This window comes from Pongo pygmaeus, chromosome 3 (assembly GCF_028885625.2).
Source record: "Pongo pygmaeus isolate AG05252 chromosome 3, NHGRI_mPonPyg2-v2.0_pri, whole genome shotgun sequence".
Classification (NCBI taxonomy): domain Eukaryota; kingdom Metazoa; phylum Chordata; class Mammalia; order Primates; family Hominidae; genus Pongo; species Pongo pygmaeus.
The window spans coordinates 134,432,623-134,449,505 of NC_072376.2; the positions used below are offsets into that span (position 1 = coordinate 134,432,623).

Sequence of the window (16,883 nt, forward strand, 5' to 3'; positions counted from 1 at the left end):
CAGCTCAGGAGTTTGAGACCAACCTGGGCAACATGGCAAAACCTAGTTTCTATTTAAAAAATAAAATCAATAATTTTAGAGAAGGTGATTAAGAAGTAATAGCAGAGATTGTGGCCTGGGCTAAATTACATCCTAACTGGTCATTCAAAATTCATTACTCCAAACAATTCATTTCAGGGAGAAATTAAATGCAAACAAATAATATCATACGTTGTAAGACATACCAGCAGGAAAAAGGAAATTCAAACATTCAAGTAAAGGTAATTTCTAATATTTTTACCTTGAGTTCCAGCCTTGTAGTATTTGCCTGGCACCGATAAGTGGCAAGAAGGAAGTTGTCATTTGACTGGGAAGAATACAAAGTGGAGGAAAAGAATGAATCCATGTTTTTAGCAACAAAAAAAAGGCATCAATAATAATGGTTACCATTTGCTTAAGCACCTGTCATTGGTGCTAAGCGCTTTTCAAACATGTTCTAACTTATACTTACAAAAACTCTATGCACTAAGTTTTACTAATTAAATTTTAATAGATGAAGAAACTGAGGGTATGAGGAGTTAAATAAAAGCCATTAAGTGATGAAACTGGAATTCAAATTCCTATCTAAAGCTCATGCTCTTTCCATCTTGAGTTTTTACAATAACATTTTTAAACATTAAGAATTCTTCTAAAAATCTGGCAATGTAAACACCAAACGTGATATGGTTTGGCTGTGTCCCCATCCAAATCTCATCTTGAATTGTACTCCCATAATTCCCATGTGTTTTGGGAAGGACTCAGTGGGAGATAATTGAATCATGGGGCCAGTTTCTCCAATACTGCGCTCATGGTAGTGAATAAGATCTGATGGTTTTATAAGGGGAAACCCCTTTCTCTTGGCTCTCATTTTCTCTTGTCTGCCGCCATGTGAGATGTGCCTTTCACCTTCCGCCATGATTGTGAGGCCTCCCCAGCCAGGTGGAACTGTGAGTCCAATAAACCTCTTTCTTTTGTATATTGTTCCATCTTGGATATGTCTTTATCAGCAGTGTGAAAACGGACTAATACAAAATGTTTATACTGTAAAGGCACATACAGCAGAGTTTGATATTGAATCTCTTAGATTTTTCACAAATACTTACACAGGAAAGAGAAATATCTCTTCTCTGTGTTCCCAGCAAATGGCACAGTGCCTGGCATACTGTAAGCACTTAATACATGTTTGTTGAACTAACCTAGAGGAGTTTCTTCAAATATTATAACTTCTTGAAATTGAATATTAAACTACTAGAAATAGAGAAACGTAGCTAGGTTCATGGATTACAAAAAGAGACACAGCAACATAAGATAATTTATATGTAATTTTCGAGACTGCTATTTCTCTATTTTTATTAATCAAAGAAATAAAAAGGATGGTAATATAAAATATAAAACTCAAACATTTAAATTTCAAATCATTTAAACTCAACAGAGAGGACTGATCAATGTAAAAGTAAATATATTCTTTTTTTTTTTTTTGAGACAGAGTCTTGCTGTGTTGCCCAGGCTAGAGTGCAGTGGTGTGATCTCAGCTCAGTGTAACCTCTGCCTCCTGGGTTCAATTGACTCTCGTACCTCAGCCTCCCATATAGTTGGGACTACAGGTGCGTGCCACCACACCCAGCTACTTGTTATGTATTTTTAGTAAAGAGGGTGTTTTACCATGTTGGCCAGGCTGGTCTTGAACTCCTGGCCTCAAGTGATCCACCTGCCTTGGGCTCCCAAAGTGCTGGGATTACATGTATGAGCCACGGTGCCAAGCCGTAAATATGTTCTTGTATGATTAAAAACAAACATTATATACTACAGTGTTTATCGATAAATGATACAGATAACATGTCTGGAATGAGGTTTGGGAGTGGGGAAGGAGAGGGTGAAGAGCATGAAAAAATGACTGGGCTGGGCATGGTGGCTCACACCTGTAATCCCAGCACTTTGGGAGGCTGGGAGGTGGAAGGACAGCTTGAAGCTAGGAGTTCAAGACCCGCCTGGGCAACAAAGTGAGGCCCCATTTCTACAAAAAATAAAAATAAAAAAAATTAGCCAGGCATTATGGCATATGCCTATGGTCCTACATACTCAGGAGACTGAGACAAGAAGATAAGCTTAAGCCCAGAAGTTTCAGGCTGCAATAAGCTATGATCACGCCACTGCACTCCAGCCTGGGTGACACAGTAAGACCCCCATCTCCTAAAAAAAAAAAAAGACTAACCCTATGTTGAAAATTAGTGATGGGTACATGCAAGTTATTATACTAGTCTTTCTACTTTTGTGTATACTTGAAACCTCCATACTTTTTTTAAAGCCATTGTCCTAGAAAATATATTTTAAATTAGTATCAAATAGTCATTTCAAAGAATCCTTCAGTGATGTAATTAAAACAGATTAATCTTTCATAGTAACTTAAGAATCAAAGATTTTAAGTTTGATTTAAGTTTATTGATTTTCTAAATAATCATAAAAATGTAGGCCATATCTTTTGTGTTTTGTTTTCAAACAGGAATGACAAACCACATATTGATAATATAATACAACTGTTATAAAATCTCTTATTAAAAATAAAATTTTTACTAGGAAGTTATATTGAAAAATAGGCTGGGCACGGTGGCTCACAGCTGTAATCCCAGCACTTTGGGAGGCCAAGGCCGGTGGATCACCTGACGTCAGGAGTTCAAGACCAGCCTGACCAACATGGCAAAAACCCATCTCTACTAAAAATACAAAAATTAGCCGGGTGTGGTGGCGTATGCGTGTAGTCCCAGCTACTTGGGAGTCTTGAGACAGGAGAATTGCTTGAACCTGGGAGGCGGAGGCTGCAGTGAGCTGAGATTGCACCACTGCACTCCAGCCTGGGTGATGAAGTGAGACTCCATATAAAAAAAAAAAAAAAAAAAAGAAGGAAAGAAAATTATTCTTATATCTATCAATATTTTATTTTATCTACTCTTTTATTCCTTCTTTTTAAAAATATATATATAAGGCCAGACGTGGTGGCTCATGCCATAATCCCAGCACTTTGGGAGGCTGAGGTGGGAGGATCACTTAGGCCCAGGAGTTTGAGACCAGCCTGGGCAACATAGGAAGACCCTGTCTCTACAAAAAATTTAAAAATCAGCCAGGCATGGTGGCTTGTGCCTGTAGTCCCAGCTACCTGGAAGGCTGAGGTGGGAGGATCTGCTTGAGCCCAGGAGGTCGAGGCTGCAGCGAGCCATGATCACGCCATTGTACTCCAGCCTGGGCAACAGAGCGAGACCACCTCTTAAAAAAGTAAATAAATAACAAAAACCAAATAAATAAAATATATTCTGCAACAGTGCCAATGCATATAAATAAAATAAAATATATATTAATATAACCAACCACCAACTCCAGTTACCATCTCCTCCTGCTCTGGCTTGCCTTCTCCAGTGCAATTAATCCAAACCTTATCTATACCTTGACTTCTCTTCAGGAGTCACACCCAGCTCTGAGACTGCTTATCGGCTAGTACTAAGCAGAAAGAATTGATACAGTAAGCATGTCCAAAAGCACTGATTCACATGATCATCTCAGGTACTGTGCACGTTAAGTGCTCAACAAAAGTCTGTTGAATGAAGTTTAGTATGCATTCAACAAGCCTAGAAAAAGTGGGGCAGGGCAGGAAGAGCGGGGGAAGCAACAGACCATGTTCCAATGCAGGGATGTGTGAAACTGTATAGCATTTTCAGGAATTTTAACAACTTCAGTTTGGCAGAAATAATGTGCATGGGAGGGGTGGTAGCAGCCGGTGAGAGAGAAGTTAGAGATGTAATCAAGAGCTGAATCATGGAAAGTTTTCTATGCCACAATAAGGAATCTATATTTATATCTAGCAGAAAATCAGGACTATTTAAAAGGTTTTGAGAAAAGAAAGATACAGTGATGTTCGTGTTTTAGGAAGGAAGACGTCTCTGGTGGTAGTGTACATACAGCATATCCTAGAAGTCAGAGGCAAGACTAGAGGCAGAGAAACTTATAAAGTAGTTCAACCAAGACATGATAAGGGCCTGGACTAAGTTAACAGGGGTAGGAATGAAGCTAAGTAGAAGTATGAAAGCCATGGAGGTAGAACTGACAGAAACTAGTGACTAATTGGATATATAGGCTGACCATTCCCAAACTGAGTATCTAAAATGCTCCAAAACCCTAAACTTTTTGAGTGCCAAGGTAATACTTTAAGGAAACGCTCATTGGAGCATTTCAAATTTCAGATTTTCAAATTTGGGGTGCTGAACCAGTAAATACAAAACAAATATTCCAAAACCTGAAAAAAATCCAAAATCCAAAATATTTCTTGGTCCCAAGCATTTCACATAATTGATATCAATCTGTAAAAGATCACAGAAAAGAAGGAATCTAGGACAACATCAGGTTTCTCGACTGAGGACAGGGAAAGAGAACCGACACAGATTTTGAAGGAAAGGTTACATAAGAAATAAATGAAAAAGAAACATCAAAACTTAGCAGCATCTATAGACTTTAATCAAAATGGCATAATAGAAATGAAAGCATGTGAAGAATTCTTTTATATTTTTTACTCACCTCAGAATCACAGCTGCTAAAGCTAACAACAGCAGAATTTTTATCCACATCAAGTAAATCTATTGGAACATCACTCTACAGTCAATATTAAAAAAAAAGAAGGTTGAGATGGAAAACCTAAAAATGTTCATAAATTATGTTTTCTCTAAGAGTTCTCCTTAGTTCTAGTTTATATTCATCTTTAAATTTGAGAGTATGAATTCTCTTAACTTATACTTGATAGTATATACTTCTAGAAAATAAATATAATAAAGAATAAATGTTATTTTACAATCACCTGCTTTTTTCTAACTTGGATTATAAAAATCACAGAATATCATCTCTCACCACCCCCTTAAAAGTCCAATTGTCCCACTTATTTTTATAAAGTGCTAAAAATGTTACCATGAGCTATAAATAATCACATGGCCATTCTGATTGTATCAGTTCATTTTTATCAGTTTTAATTTTACCTGGAACACAGAAAGAAGATAATTTTTGGTCTCCTCTGGAGAGGCAGTTTGTAGGACAAAGCTGTTGCACTGTGTTCTACGTGAACGGCATTCCTAGAGTTGTTCAATGCAATAGCCCGTGAGCTAGCATTACTTAAGAGAGTTTTCTGCCTTTAGATTTTTTTTAATAATCTGATCTCTCCATTATATCTTTTAAAACCTTTTCTTCCTCCCATTCGTTATGTTCTCATTTTGTGATTGGTTTACTACCTTTTGCTTGTTTTCTATTCATCCTATTATTCTTTTCTACTTCCTGAATACCTTCTAATTTAAATAAGTCTATAAATATATACATTGATGAATGGAGTCATATATTATTATCCCTAAATTTCACCCTTTAGGATTCTCTACTTTGCCTGTTGACCTACCAGAAACTGTTGGGTTAATGAGCACGCTGTACTTTAATGTTTGGGGCTTAAAAAAAAATGTTCTAGTAAGGGCATTAAATATGGTAGTTTTCTAAGTCACATCTCTGTTAAGATTCTCCCAGAGGGTAGCCAAAGAAGAAAAACCTTACTGTGTTTTCTATCTCTTCTTAAAACTGAAGCCCATCTTTTGTTTACTAAGTACATAAATAAAAAGTAAAAATATAATTCAAATAATCTGTGAGCAAACTAATTATCTAAAGGAAGAATAAAAGGCCATAAATATTTAAAATTACTGTCTATGGCTGGATGGGGTGGTTCACGCTTGCAATCCCAGCATTTTGTGAGGCCGAGGCGGGTGGATCACCTGAGGTCAGGAGTTCAAGACCAGCCTGACCAACACGGTGAAACCCCGTCTCTACTAAAAATACAAAATTAGCCAGGCGTGGTGGCACATACCTGTAGTCTCAGCTACTCAGGAGGCTGAGGCAGGAGAATCACTTGAACCTGGGAGTCGGAGGTTACAGTGAGCTGAGATCGCACCACTGCACTCCAGTCTAGGTGACAGAGTAAAACTCTGTCTCAAAAAAATAAAAATAAAAATAAAAATAAAATAAAATTACTGTCTAAAATTAAAAATGTTCAATAATAATTAGTACATATGACTGGTTTGCAAAATAGATCCAGTCATAAAACTAAGAAATTAGACATTTTGCTTACCTGTATTAAGACATTATCTATTGCAGTCTGTACCTCTAAGATAAGGCTGTAACTGGCATCATCTTTATTTAGTGTAAATTTATCATTTATACCAAAGGAAGGTACTGCTGATTTTGCTTTGCTTGATTGAGAAGACTGTTGATAATTTTCTCTTTCCTGCAATACCTTATACTGCAGATGTTCCAACTCATTCCTGGAGAAAAACATACACAAATTTGTCAAACATAAGCATAAACATAAACATTTGAGGTCCTTAGAATGTTTACAAAAATTTGAGACATCTGCTTTTACAAAATGGGTTTTTATTGGTTGAGCTAATAAAATAAAAACAAAGGGAGCAAAATTTTTGCTTCTATGACTGACTAAATGATTCCACATTATTTATCCTTAACCCAAAAATTAAAATATCTACTCATTCCCATACTAGCAATATTAATAGAGAGTTTTAAATATCATGGTAGGCTAAAAAATAATCAATCTCAACACAGGAATCTTGTTACAGTTACATAAAGTACTAATCAGAAGAGAAACTTCTTATACTAATGAGAAGAGAAACTAATATTGCAGAACATATTAGTCTTAATGAAAAGAGACAAAATGTGTGAAGCCAGTAAACATGTAACTTTCAGTAAGACATTAGGGGACACATAAAAAATAAAAAGGAAGCTGCAGAGCATTAGCATTTTGGGGACCACAAGGATGATCATGAGCCAGTGGTACGGCTTAACTACCAAGTGTTGGAGAGGATTCTGCTGAGACTGAACTACAGCATTGCTTAGAGCTCCAGTTAAGGGGAAGGACCACATGCAAATGGAGTAAACAGTCATTGGGATAGAACAACATGAGGCTTAACTAGCCACAATTTAGGAGGAAAAGTCTAGGGAGGAGCTTGGAAGGGATCTGTGTAATGAACAAAGGAAAAGATTGATTCATCAAAGAAATATTTACTGCTAAATATTACATATTTACTCCTATGTACCTAGCAGTGTTTGGGTATCAAATGAACAAATCAGATATAAGCTTCTCATAAAGCTTACATTTCAGTGGAATAAAGAAATGGTAGACTTGGTTATAAATAAAAGGTACTGTACTGAGGATGTGACAGTAGACATTAACTATACTTGTATCCTTGTTGCATAAAGTAGGATATCCTGAATGAATCTGGTATACTTGTTTGCATGAACATTACAGCTTGCTCTCTGGTGGCTTTGGTGAAACGGCTTGTGCTACTAGTACTTGTGGCATTTGCTGCCTTAAAAGTTTCTGTAGCCTTCAACTACCACCAGAAAAAGATCATCCTTCACTCCACAAAAGGTCAGCATGGGTTGAAATGGGGAGAGCAGTCATTAAAAGTTTCAGCAACTCCCACGTCTTAATTGTATGAAGCATCTTTATTTGAGTTTGAGGTCCCCCTTTTCACAGCACACGTCAAATTGAGCAGACCATAAAAGCAATTCCTGTGTCTAGGGGAGCCAAAATTACTCAGTTCCAATTAAGAAAATTTACAAGCCAACATTACAGATTCAGAAGGGTCCACAGGAACAGCAAACGTTAGAGTTAATGAGAAATAATACAGCCATCTGTGTTGATTTATTTCTAATGTCTGTGAAAAATAAAAAATAAAACACTACAAGTGTCTATGACACACACACACAAAAAAAGAAAAATACAACTCTTGACCTAAAAAAAAGTCAATACAGAATAAGGCATACAAAAAAGTATATTTTTATCTCCAAAATATTAATCAGCACTTATGCTAATTTTCTCGAAACTGTAAACTTCCATTTTAAAAGGTGATAAACTAATTAATTACATAATTCCTTCCAATAAAATATACTGCATCTACAAGTAATAAAAAGCAACAACCACACACTTCATGAGATTTTTAAAAAAGCAAATAAAAAACTCAAAGTTACCGTAAGGAAGAAATTTTATTCTGCATCTCCTGATTAATTTTTAGTTCTTCTCCTGGTCCACTTTCCTTATGAATGGGCTCTGTTGTCAGACCTGTAACCCAGCCTGTAGAGATGAATTACAATCATGCACCACTTAGTACTGCTAGTGTTAAAAAGATAAATTATGCATTGTATAGCAGAAACTCCAATGTACATGCCCCTTTGTCCACCAATATCAGCCTAACTTAACCTTAGGACTTCATTCGAAAACAAAACATAAAATCAAGCTGGAAAATATTCAGACTATAGAGAAATTACTTAAGCATTTCACGATATCATTTTTTTTTGCCTGAAATACTATAATACTATAATGAAGGGAATCTTTTACTTCTTAACAGACTTAAAGTATGGAATAAGTCAACATAGTCTAGCAATTTCAAAAATAGCTGAAAAATAAGAATTGCCTTTTAAAAATTACTTTCATGGAAATTTAAACTCTCACATGACTACTATGAGAATGCAAAAATTACCAACTCAAAAGCAAGTTCTGGCAGGTTTTTGAGACCCTGTCTCAAAAAAAAAGTTTTTATAAGACATGTACATAGTCCAAAACATAAAATAAATCTCAATAAGTACTTCTCTTTAAATCAAGGAATATAATTTAATATTTAAAGGTAAGAGTGACATGCTAAACACTCTTAAAAAGTATTATTCAAATATCAACTATTTTATAAATCAAGAAGCCTACACTTTCTCCTTATTTTTTAACCAATAAAGTTTTTAATGCTGTAAGTAAGAGTGATTGACTAATACAGCAGCATCCCCTTATCCACGATTCCACTTTCTGCATTTTAGTAACCCATAGTCAATGGTAGGCTGAACATATTAAATGGAAAATTCCAGAAATAAGTCCTAAGTTTTAAATTGTACAACATTCTGAATAGGGTGATAAAATCTCATGCCATCCTGCTCCATTCTGCCCATGATGTGAATCATCCCTTTGTCCAACATATCATCTGCTGTATAGGATACCCGCTAGCAGCCTATCTACTGTTCACTTAGAAGCCAAATCAGTTATCAGATCAACTGTTATAGTATCACAGTGCTTATGTTCAAGTAACCTTACTTTATTTAATAAGGGCCCCAAAGCACAAGAGTAGTGATGTAAGCATATTGTTATAATTGCTCTATTTTATTATTCGTTATTGTTAATCTTTTACTATGCCTAATTTATAAGTTAAATTTTATCATAGGCATGTAGGTATAGGAAAAAATATAATATATATAGGGTTCAGCACTATTTGAGGTTTGAGGCTTCCACTGAGGGTCTTGGAATGGATTCCCCATGAATAACGGGGGACTACTATAACTCTTTTTTAAAAAGAGTCATCAAAAGCAGTTTATTAAATTTAGATTTTTTTTGTTGTTGACTCTTTCTTCAATTACCTATTATCATTTACTTTACCTGAATATGTGGACACCACGATTTCATCATAGCTGTCTTTTCCTACACAACCACCCTGGATAGATGTGACACTTTCAGACAACATCTAAAAAAGTTTAAGACCAAGCACTTCATTAGTAACTAAAAAATTCACAGATATGTTAAAATAAGCCACACAACGTTTTCCCTGGCTCCAGACATTCAACATACATTTACTGAATGTTTATGTGCAGACACTCAGATTAGAAAGACAAAATATCTTGAACAAATGGCAGGAAACTTCAGTGTTTTTAAATTTGGGAAAGAAGATTCAAAACGACCCTAGTATATTTGTGGGTACCACTCAGCTAACGATATACTCACCTAATGAGCAAAAATAGTTTATTTATTTATTTAGAGACAAAGTCTCCCTCCGTCACCCAGGCTGGAGCGCAGTGGTGCAATCACAGCTCACTGCAGCCTTGACCTCCTGGGCTCAAACGATCCTCCTGCCTTAGGCCCCAGAGTAGCTGGGACCAGAGGTGTGCGCCACAACACTGGGCTAATTTTTGTATTTTTTTGTAGAGATGGGGTGTTGCCATGTTTCCCAGGCTGGTCTTCAAACCGTGGGCTCAAGCAATCTGCCACCTTGGCCTCCCAAACTGCTAGGATTATAGGTGTGAACCACAGAGCCCCGCCGGTTTATTTTTATAAAGAAAGGTTTTTTAAAAACTTACATAAGCAAGGCTGGGCGCGGTGGCTCACGCCTGTAATCCCAGCACTTTGGGAAGCCGAGGTGGGTGGATCACGAGGTGAAGAGATTGAGACCGTCCTGTCCAACATGGTGAAACCCCACCTCTACTAAAAATACAAAAAAATTAGCCAGGCGTGGTGGCGCGTGCCTGTAGTCCCAGCTACTCGGGAGACTGAGGCAGGAGAATCACTTGGACCCGGAAGGCGGAGGTTGCAGTGAGCTGAGATCGTGCCACTGTACTCCAGTCTGGCGACAGAGCGAGACTCCGTCTAAAAAAAAAAAAAAAAAAAAAATTGCATAAAGCAAAAAGCAAAATACCCCGTAAGTTTAGTCTATTATCTGAATTCCATACACCATCTCTTATGTGTATTCTCAAAATAGTTTTTTAGATAAAGAAAGAAGATGGTAACCTGTATGGAATCTTTAGGAAATCTGCTATTGTGGAGAGAAACCAAGTTTTTTCAGATGACTCAGGGTTTATAATAACCATCTTTTAAGCAGTACTTTCCAAACTTGTCTGACAACCACTTAGGTAACTCAACCAGGAATCTGTATTTTTTTAATTTCTTTCTTTCTTTTAAAATAATTGTAGGGAGCGGGTTTTTTGTTTTTGTTTTTGTTTGTTTTTTTTTTAGACAGGACATTGATCTGTTGCCCAGGCTGGAATGCAGTGCATGATCATGGCTCACTGCAGCCGGGACGTCACAGGTTCAAGTGACCCTCCCACCTTGGCCTTCCAAGTAGCTGGGACTACAGGTGTACACCACCATGCCTAGCTAATTTTTTGAATTTTTTGCAGAGATGGGGTCTCCCTCTGTTGCCCAGGCTGGTGTTGAACTCCTGGGCTCAAGCAAACCTCCCGCCTTGGCCTCCCAAAGTGCTGGGATTACAGGTGTGAGCCACTGTGCCAGGCCAGAAACTGTGTTTTTAACAAACACTCTAGGTAAGCGGCTTTCAAGCTATTTGGAAAGCAAGCAATATAAATTTTATATTACAATCTGGTATACATTCACACATAAACATATACAGCAATGTATTTAACTTAAAAGATTTGTGTCATACTCTGATATGTTCTAATCTATTCTATTTTGTTTTTTAAAAACTGCACTGGCAACACACTAATTGGTTTTAACTAGCAGTTTGAAAAACTCTGGTAGGTAATTCTTAGCAGGCAAGGCTGAGAACCTTTGTTTTAAAGGAGGGAGTGGAAGGAAGGGACACTAGCATTAAACCACACAATCAACAAAATTCTAGTTCTCTTCACCTACCCTACGGGGGCAAACCTCTGAGCTATCCTGCAAATTAGGCTATGATAGTTGTTCCTGAGGCTAATTACCTGAGAAATTCAAGTAACAAAGGTTTGATTATAATAAATCACATAAAGTTAGATTTACAGGTGGGGTCAAATATCTGCATTTTTAACAAGTGTCCAGTTGATGTGTATAATAAAAGTCTTCAAAAATTGTTTATTATTGATCTGACAAATTGATTAGATCTTCCTTTAATTTACTGAACACAAAACACTGGAAATCACCTGACTTGCAGAAGAATGTTTTACTCAACCAATAGAAACATGCACATTCTCACTTTCTGAGTGGTTTATCAGGGAACTATTAATTACAACTTTAAAGAGTATATTTAATGCAATATACTTGGAAAACATTACAAAAATTTTTTTAAAACTGTTCATTTCCTTTTTTAACTGTTCATTTCTATACACTTTTTTGCTAATAGAACATTTTAATGAAATTCATTTATCTTATGTACTTATATAAAAAAATCGGGGCTACTCTGCACACTGCCTGTGGGGTAGCCCTGTTCTGCAAGGAGCAGGAAAAAAAAAAAAGAAAGGAAAAAAGGAAGGAAGGAGGGAAGGAGGGAAGGGAGGGAGGGGAAAAGAAAAGAAAGGGAAGAAAGGGAGAAAGGAAGAAAGAAAGAAAGAAATGATCCTATAACCATGAAATCAGAGATCCTGGGCAATATAGTATGGATAAGTTTTATGTAAGAAAACATGGAACTAAACTTACAAAAAAAGACCTTGGTCCTTCCTCAAAATATTGGCAAATGAATATACAAGTTTAAGTTAAAATGCAATGTTTAAAGCATACATATTTTCTCTTTTTTATGATCCACCCCTTAACTATCTTTTTTGATTAATCAACCATCTACCAGTCCAGACTGTGTCAGACAGTACATCTTCTCCTGATTAGAAAAGCAACATAGAAAGTGACAATGTGAATCCAAGATGAGACAGAGTATTCCCAACCTAAGCATAACCTGAAAGCAGGACTTCTGTCATTAGACAGAAGAAATATGAAGAGGATAGGATTTCTTAGTGCCAGACCTGGCAGAACTGGTAAATGCTATGACATTTCTGGGGTTTGGAATAAAAGTCAAAGAGGAGACTTGGGGTCTGAATAGGAAAGTTTCTCAAAGGGCTGATGAGAAAAAGCAGGAGATCATCAACAATGGATTATTATTTCTAAGCCTAAACTATTACCTGCATCATTAGCAGGATGACTTTTTACACCAAAACAAGATGAACAAATTTGAAACCAATCTATAAAATAACCTCAACTGTGTTAACATTTTTATCCCTATATTTTCTAAATGATATACTTTACCTGTGCTTCAAACCACTTGTATTTTCTGAACTGCAGTTAAAGTTAGGATTGGGAGGTACCATTAGTAGAGAAATTAGACCAAAAAAAAAAAGAGTTGACACTGAGTTGTGAACTCTTTTTTTTCTTTAAGTTTAATAGCCTCGGTGTGTCCTATATGAGGCAGGATAGGGAAGCCCTGGATTGGTGAACACTAGTTCATGAAAATTAAAGATTTAATTTATGCCAGAATGCTTCTCTATGTAACTTTATAGCTTGGCATAAATGAGTTTAATTACATTTAAAATTTGTGAACTAAAATTACTTTTATCTAGTATTTCTTCTTATACAGGCAGCCCTTGAGCGGATAGGAGTGAAACTGCTACTTTTCTTTTTGCTTAAGGTTATTTCTGATACTGTCCTAACAATATGAAGTTTATTCCTAAAATCTTATTATTTTAAAACAACAGACTTACTTATATTAACCAAACATATAAATATTACTCCCATAAAGTGTCGTTATACATTATAAACTAAGGCAAAATATTTAATACTTTAGAGACTTATCATAATATTTTAAAGTATAATGAAAAAGTAATTTATTATCCTGCTTAATGGCAAGAGTCTATTATTCAAACACAAGAGAAGTCTAGAGAAGATTCTGATAACATAAAAATAGCAATATTTTAAGCCAAACACAAGATTTTAATATATTTTCACTTAATAAAATTCAAACCATCTGTCATCTCTATAATAATTTGACAAATAATAAGCATATAGTCTTTTTTAATGAACTTACCTGATCAAATCGTAGAACAGGTTCATTTGCATTTTCAAAACTATACACTTCCACCATTCCGTCATCTCTCCCAACAAGTAAATCTTTAACCCCATCACCCACAATGTCAAAGCTGTCAATACACAAAATACCTTTAAAAAGAGATATGTGATAAGTTATTAAGAAGACTAATAGTTATGGTCAAGTATATGCCAAGTAAGAATGAAAAAAACACACATACCGACTCAGAATGGTGAGCAAAAAAACTTTGAGCAAAATCACGTGCTCTTCTCTTGTCCATCCACATTCATCTATTTCCAGGTCTTTAAATATTATCTGTGTGAGAATGGCCCCTACATTTATATCTCCCTCCAGCTCTGGCCAAAGCTCCAGACTTATATATTCAATTTGGTATCTTCTCACAGACATCTGCATCTTAAACTTTCCATACCCCAAACAAAACTCTTTATTCCCCTCTTTACCATACCCCCTCAATACTGCTCCTCCCTCTGTCTTCCCCCATCTCCATAAATTATTCTACCTAGCTGCTCAGACAAAAACTCAGGGCTACATCTCTTGATTTCTTTCTTTTTCTCACCACCCCTCATACCAAAACCGCGAGCAAATTCCATCTTCTCTGCCTCCACAATATATACTGAAATTGTCTACGTTTCCAGCTACTGATAGCCTAGACTAAGCTAGCCTAGACTAGAATAAATTATAATTCTTCTAACTGGTCTCCATGCTTCCAATTTTGACCTCCTTCCCCCCGCCCCCTCCAATCCATTCTCCAAACAGTGTCCTTTGTTTTGTTTAGGCTTAGTAAATTCAATGTCACACTCCCACTGACAATTTTCTAATGACTTCCTACAGCACCTAGATTAAAATTCAAACTGTTTTCCAAGGCTTACACAATTTGGCTCTACTCTACCTCTCTGACTCCATCTCCTGCCATGTTAACGCATTTAGCCAAACTGACTGACTTTCCTACTATTCCTCAAATGAATCAAATCTACCTCCACCTCAAATCTTTCACACTTACTTTTTCCTCTTCCTGAAACATTTTTTTCCCCAAACTTCATATTGCTAACTCTTTTTCTTATCAATCAGATCTCAGTTCAAATTTCACCTCTTCTAAGAGGCTATCTTTGACTACCTGGTCTAAAAGTGACCCTCCTCCTTCTACCATCACTCTCTAATACACAGCCCTGTTTTATTTTCTTCAGGTGACTAGGTAAAGCTGTCTTATGTATTTATTTGTTTTTACTCTGTCTCTCCTAATAAGTATTTGTTGAAGGAATAAATGAATATATGAACATCCTGAACATATACATAGGCATCTCACTACCTACCAAATCAGTTACAAATTCTCCTTAGAAAGGTATAAATTCCTTAGAAAACAGGAATATTCTCTGACCCACTGCACTTCTTCTTTGCCTCATAACAAAGACTCCCAGATTCCAATTAATTCTGTACCTCAGACAACTAAATTACCTCAGACAATTAAAATCCAATTAAAATTGGATTTTAGCATAAAATGATATTAGCCTATAAAAACGTATCAATACCAAATTACTATCAGCATTTCTTACTTTTAAAAAATTATGCCAATAGTATAATAGACCTGACAAATAAACAAATACTAGATAAATCAAGGTGTGAATTGCTAAGTCTGCTATGTAGTATAAATACATAAAATAGAATAAATTATATAATTTAAGATACTTAATAATCATTGACACCTCAGAATCTGAACTACATGAAAAGCATACCTCCTCTCTTTTTCTCATTTTGAATTTCCCACTTGTGTACTGGTTTGGATGTAGTAATCTGAATAAGCGCAAGTTTTCCATCTGATGTCCCAAACAAAAGGTCTTCTCCAGAGTCACCTAGTTATAATTAAAGTCAACATATTATATTTATCCTACAATTAGTAATCTCTTTAAAATTAAAATATTGTTATGTAAAAATCTCATTTTAAAAAACACTATAAAAAGATGTAAAACTTAATTTTTGAGAATGGTTATATATTCACACAATTTTATAGCTATAAGAGATAAGATGTTTCCCCATTATATAATTTTAAGATGAAGAAACTAGGTTGGGTGCCGTGGCTCATGCCTGTAATCCCAGCACTTTGGGAGGCTGAGGTGAGAGGATCCCTTGAGCCCAGGAGTTCCAGACTAGCCTGGGCAACGTGGCGAAACCCCGTCTCTATAAAAAATACCAAAAAGCTAGCCGGGCATGGTGGTGTGCGCCTGCAGTACTAGGGAGGCTGAGGTGGGAGGATCCCTTGAGCCTGGGAGGTCAAGGCCGTGGTGAGTGAGACCCTGCCCCCCAGCCCCCTAAAAAAGAAAAAAACAGAGAATTAAAAGTTCAATAGCTCGTGCTGTTAGTTACTGGCAAGTTACCAGAAAGACAACTGTCTCAATTCTAGTTTATGTCCTTTCTACAATTTCCCATTTTCACTTAATATTAAAACACATAGTTGATTTGTGAAAAATAAAATCCTGATTACCGCCATTTCCATTATGTAGTGCTAAGACAGTAGGGGGTCCAGGAACTTCAACTGCATATATCACATCAGATCCCTGAAGGAGAAGTATTTAAAAACTGAAACAGAATACAAACTGAAAATAATAGAGGCATTCATGAATAACATCAATATTCAAATACAGTACTCTTAGTAACACCTAGAATAAAATTGCTTTAAAAATTAGGTTATGAATACAACTTGCATTTGTTAGCAATTTTGCATATATCAACTGATTTGAAAACAACATATATATATATGCATATATATATATAAAATGTAAAGACCAAGGAGAAAACATTTAAAATATTCTCTACCTTTAATACATTTTAAATACATTGTTTGCCTGAAAACTTGACACTGGCAGATTTTCCTATCAAGTCTCTAGGAACAAATTATTCCCTCTGTCCTCTCTAGGTTAACTGGAAGTCTTTAACTTGGAATACATCCAAATATTTTAACAGACACAAAGTTACTTCCTAAGGAAAATTTTGGCCTTGCCTTTGGGTATTCCCAAAATCTGCTCCAGTCAGAGGCTGAATGACCTGCTACTTAGATAAAAAAACAAGTTAGGTCCTTATATATTTATCAGTTTTTCAATTTTGCTACTTGTAATGTTTGTCATTTTGGGCACAGTATTTGTGATGCTGTTAAAGAATGAGTTAGAAGTACTTATACTCACATGGAAAAAATATCCATGATCTATATAATTCAATGAAAGCAAAATTTGCAAAATGGGCCGGGTG

At 35.9% G+C, this 16,883-nt stretch overlaps 1 protein-coding gene across 2 annotated transcripts in view; it reads right to left on the minus strand.

Annotated features, from left to right (window-relative positions):
• Positions 1-16,883, minus strand: part of BBS7 (Bardet-Biedl syndrome 7) — a 45,881-nt gene that overhangs the window by 14,911 nt on the left and 14,087 nt on the right. Inside the window, exons 6-14 of one of the 2 annotated variants that reach the window (XM_063664072.1) lie at positions 16,123-16,195; positions 15,377-15,493; positions 13,626-13,756; positions 9,515-9,599; positions 8,071-8,173; positions 6,155-6,347; positions 5,031-5,123; positions 4,579-4,653; positions 281-346 (exon numbers count right to left, since the gene is read on the minus strand). In XM_063664072.1, the coding sequence (XP_063520142.1) occupies positions 281-346; positions 4,579-4,653; positions 5,031-5,123; positions 6,155-6,347; positions 8,071-8,173; positions 9,515-9,599; positions 13,626-13,756; positions 15,377-15,493; positions 16,123-16,195 (936 nt within the window). The remainder of the gene's footprint in view (positions 1-280; positions 347-4,578; positions 4,654-5,030; positions 5,124-6,154; positions 6,348-8,070; positions 8,174-9,514; positions 9,600-13,625; positions 13,757-15,376; positions 15,494-16,122; positions 16,196-16,883) is intronic. The other variant, XM_054484805.2, reaches the window with a different exon arrangement.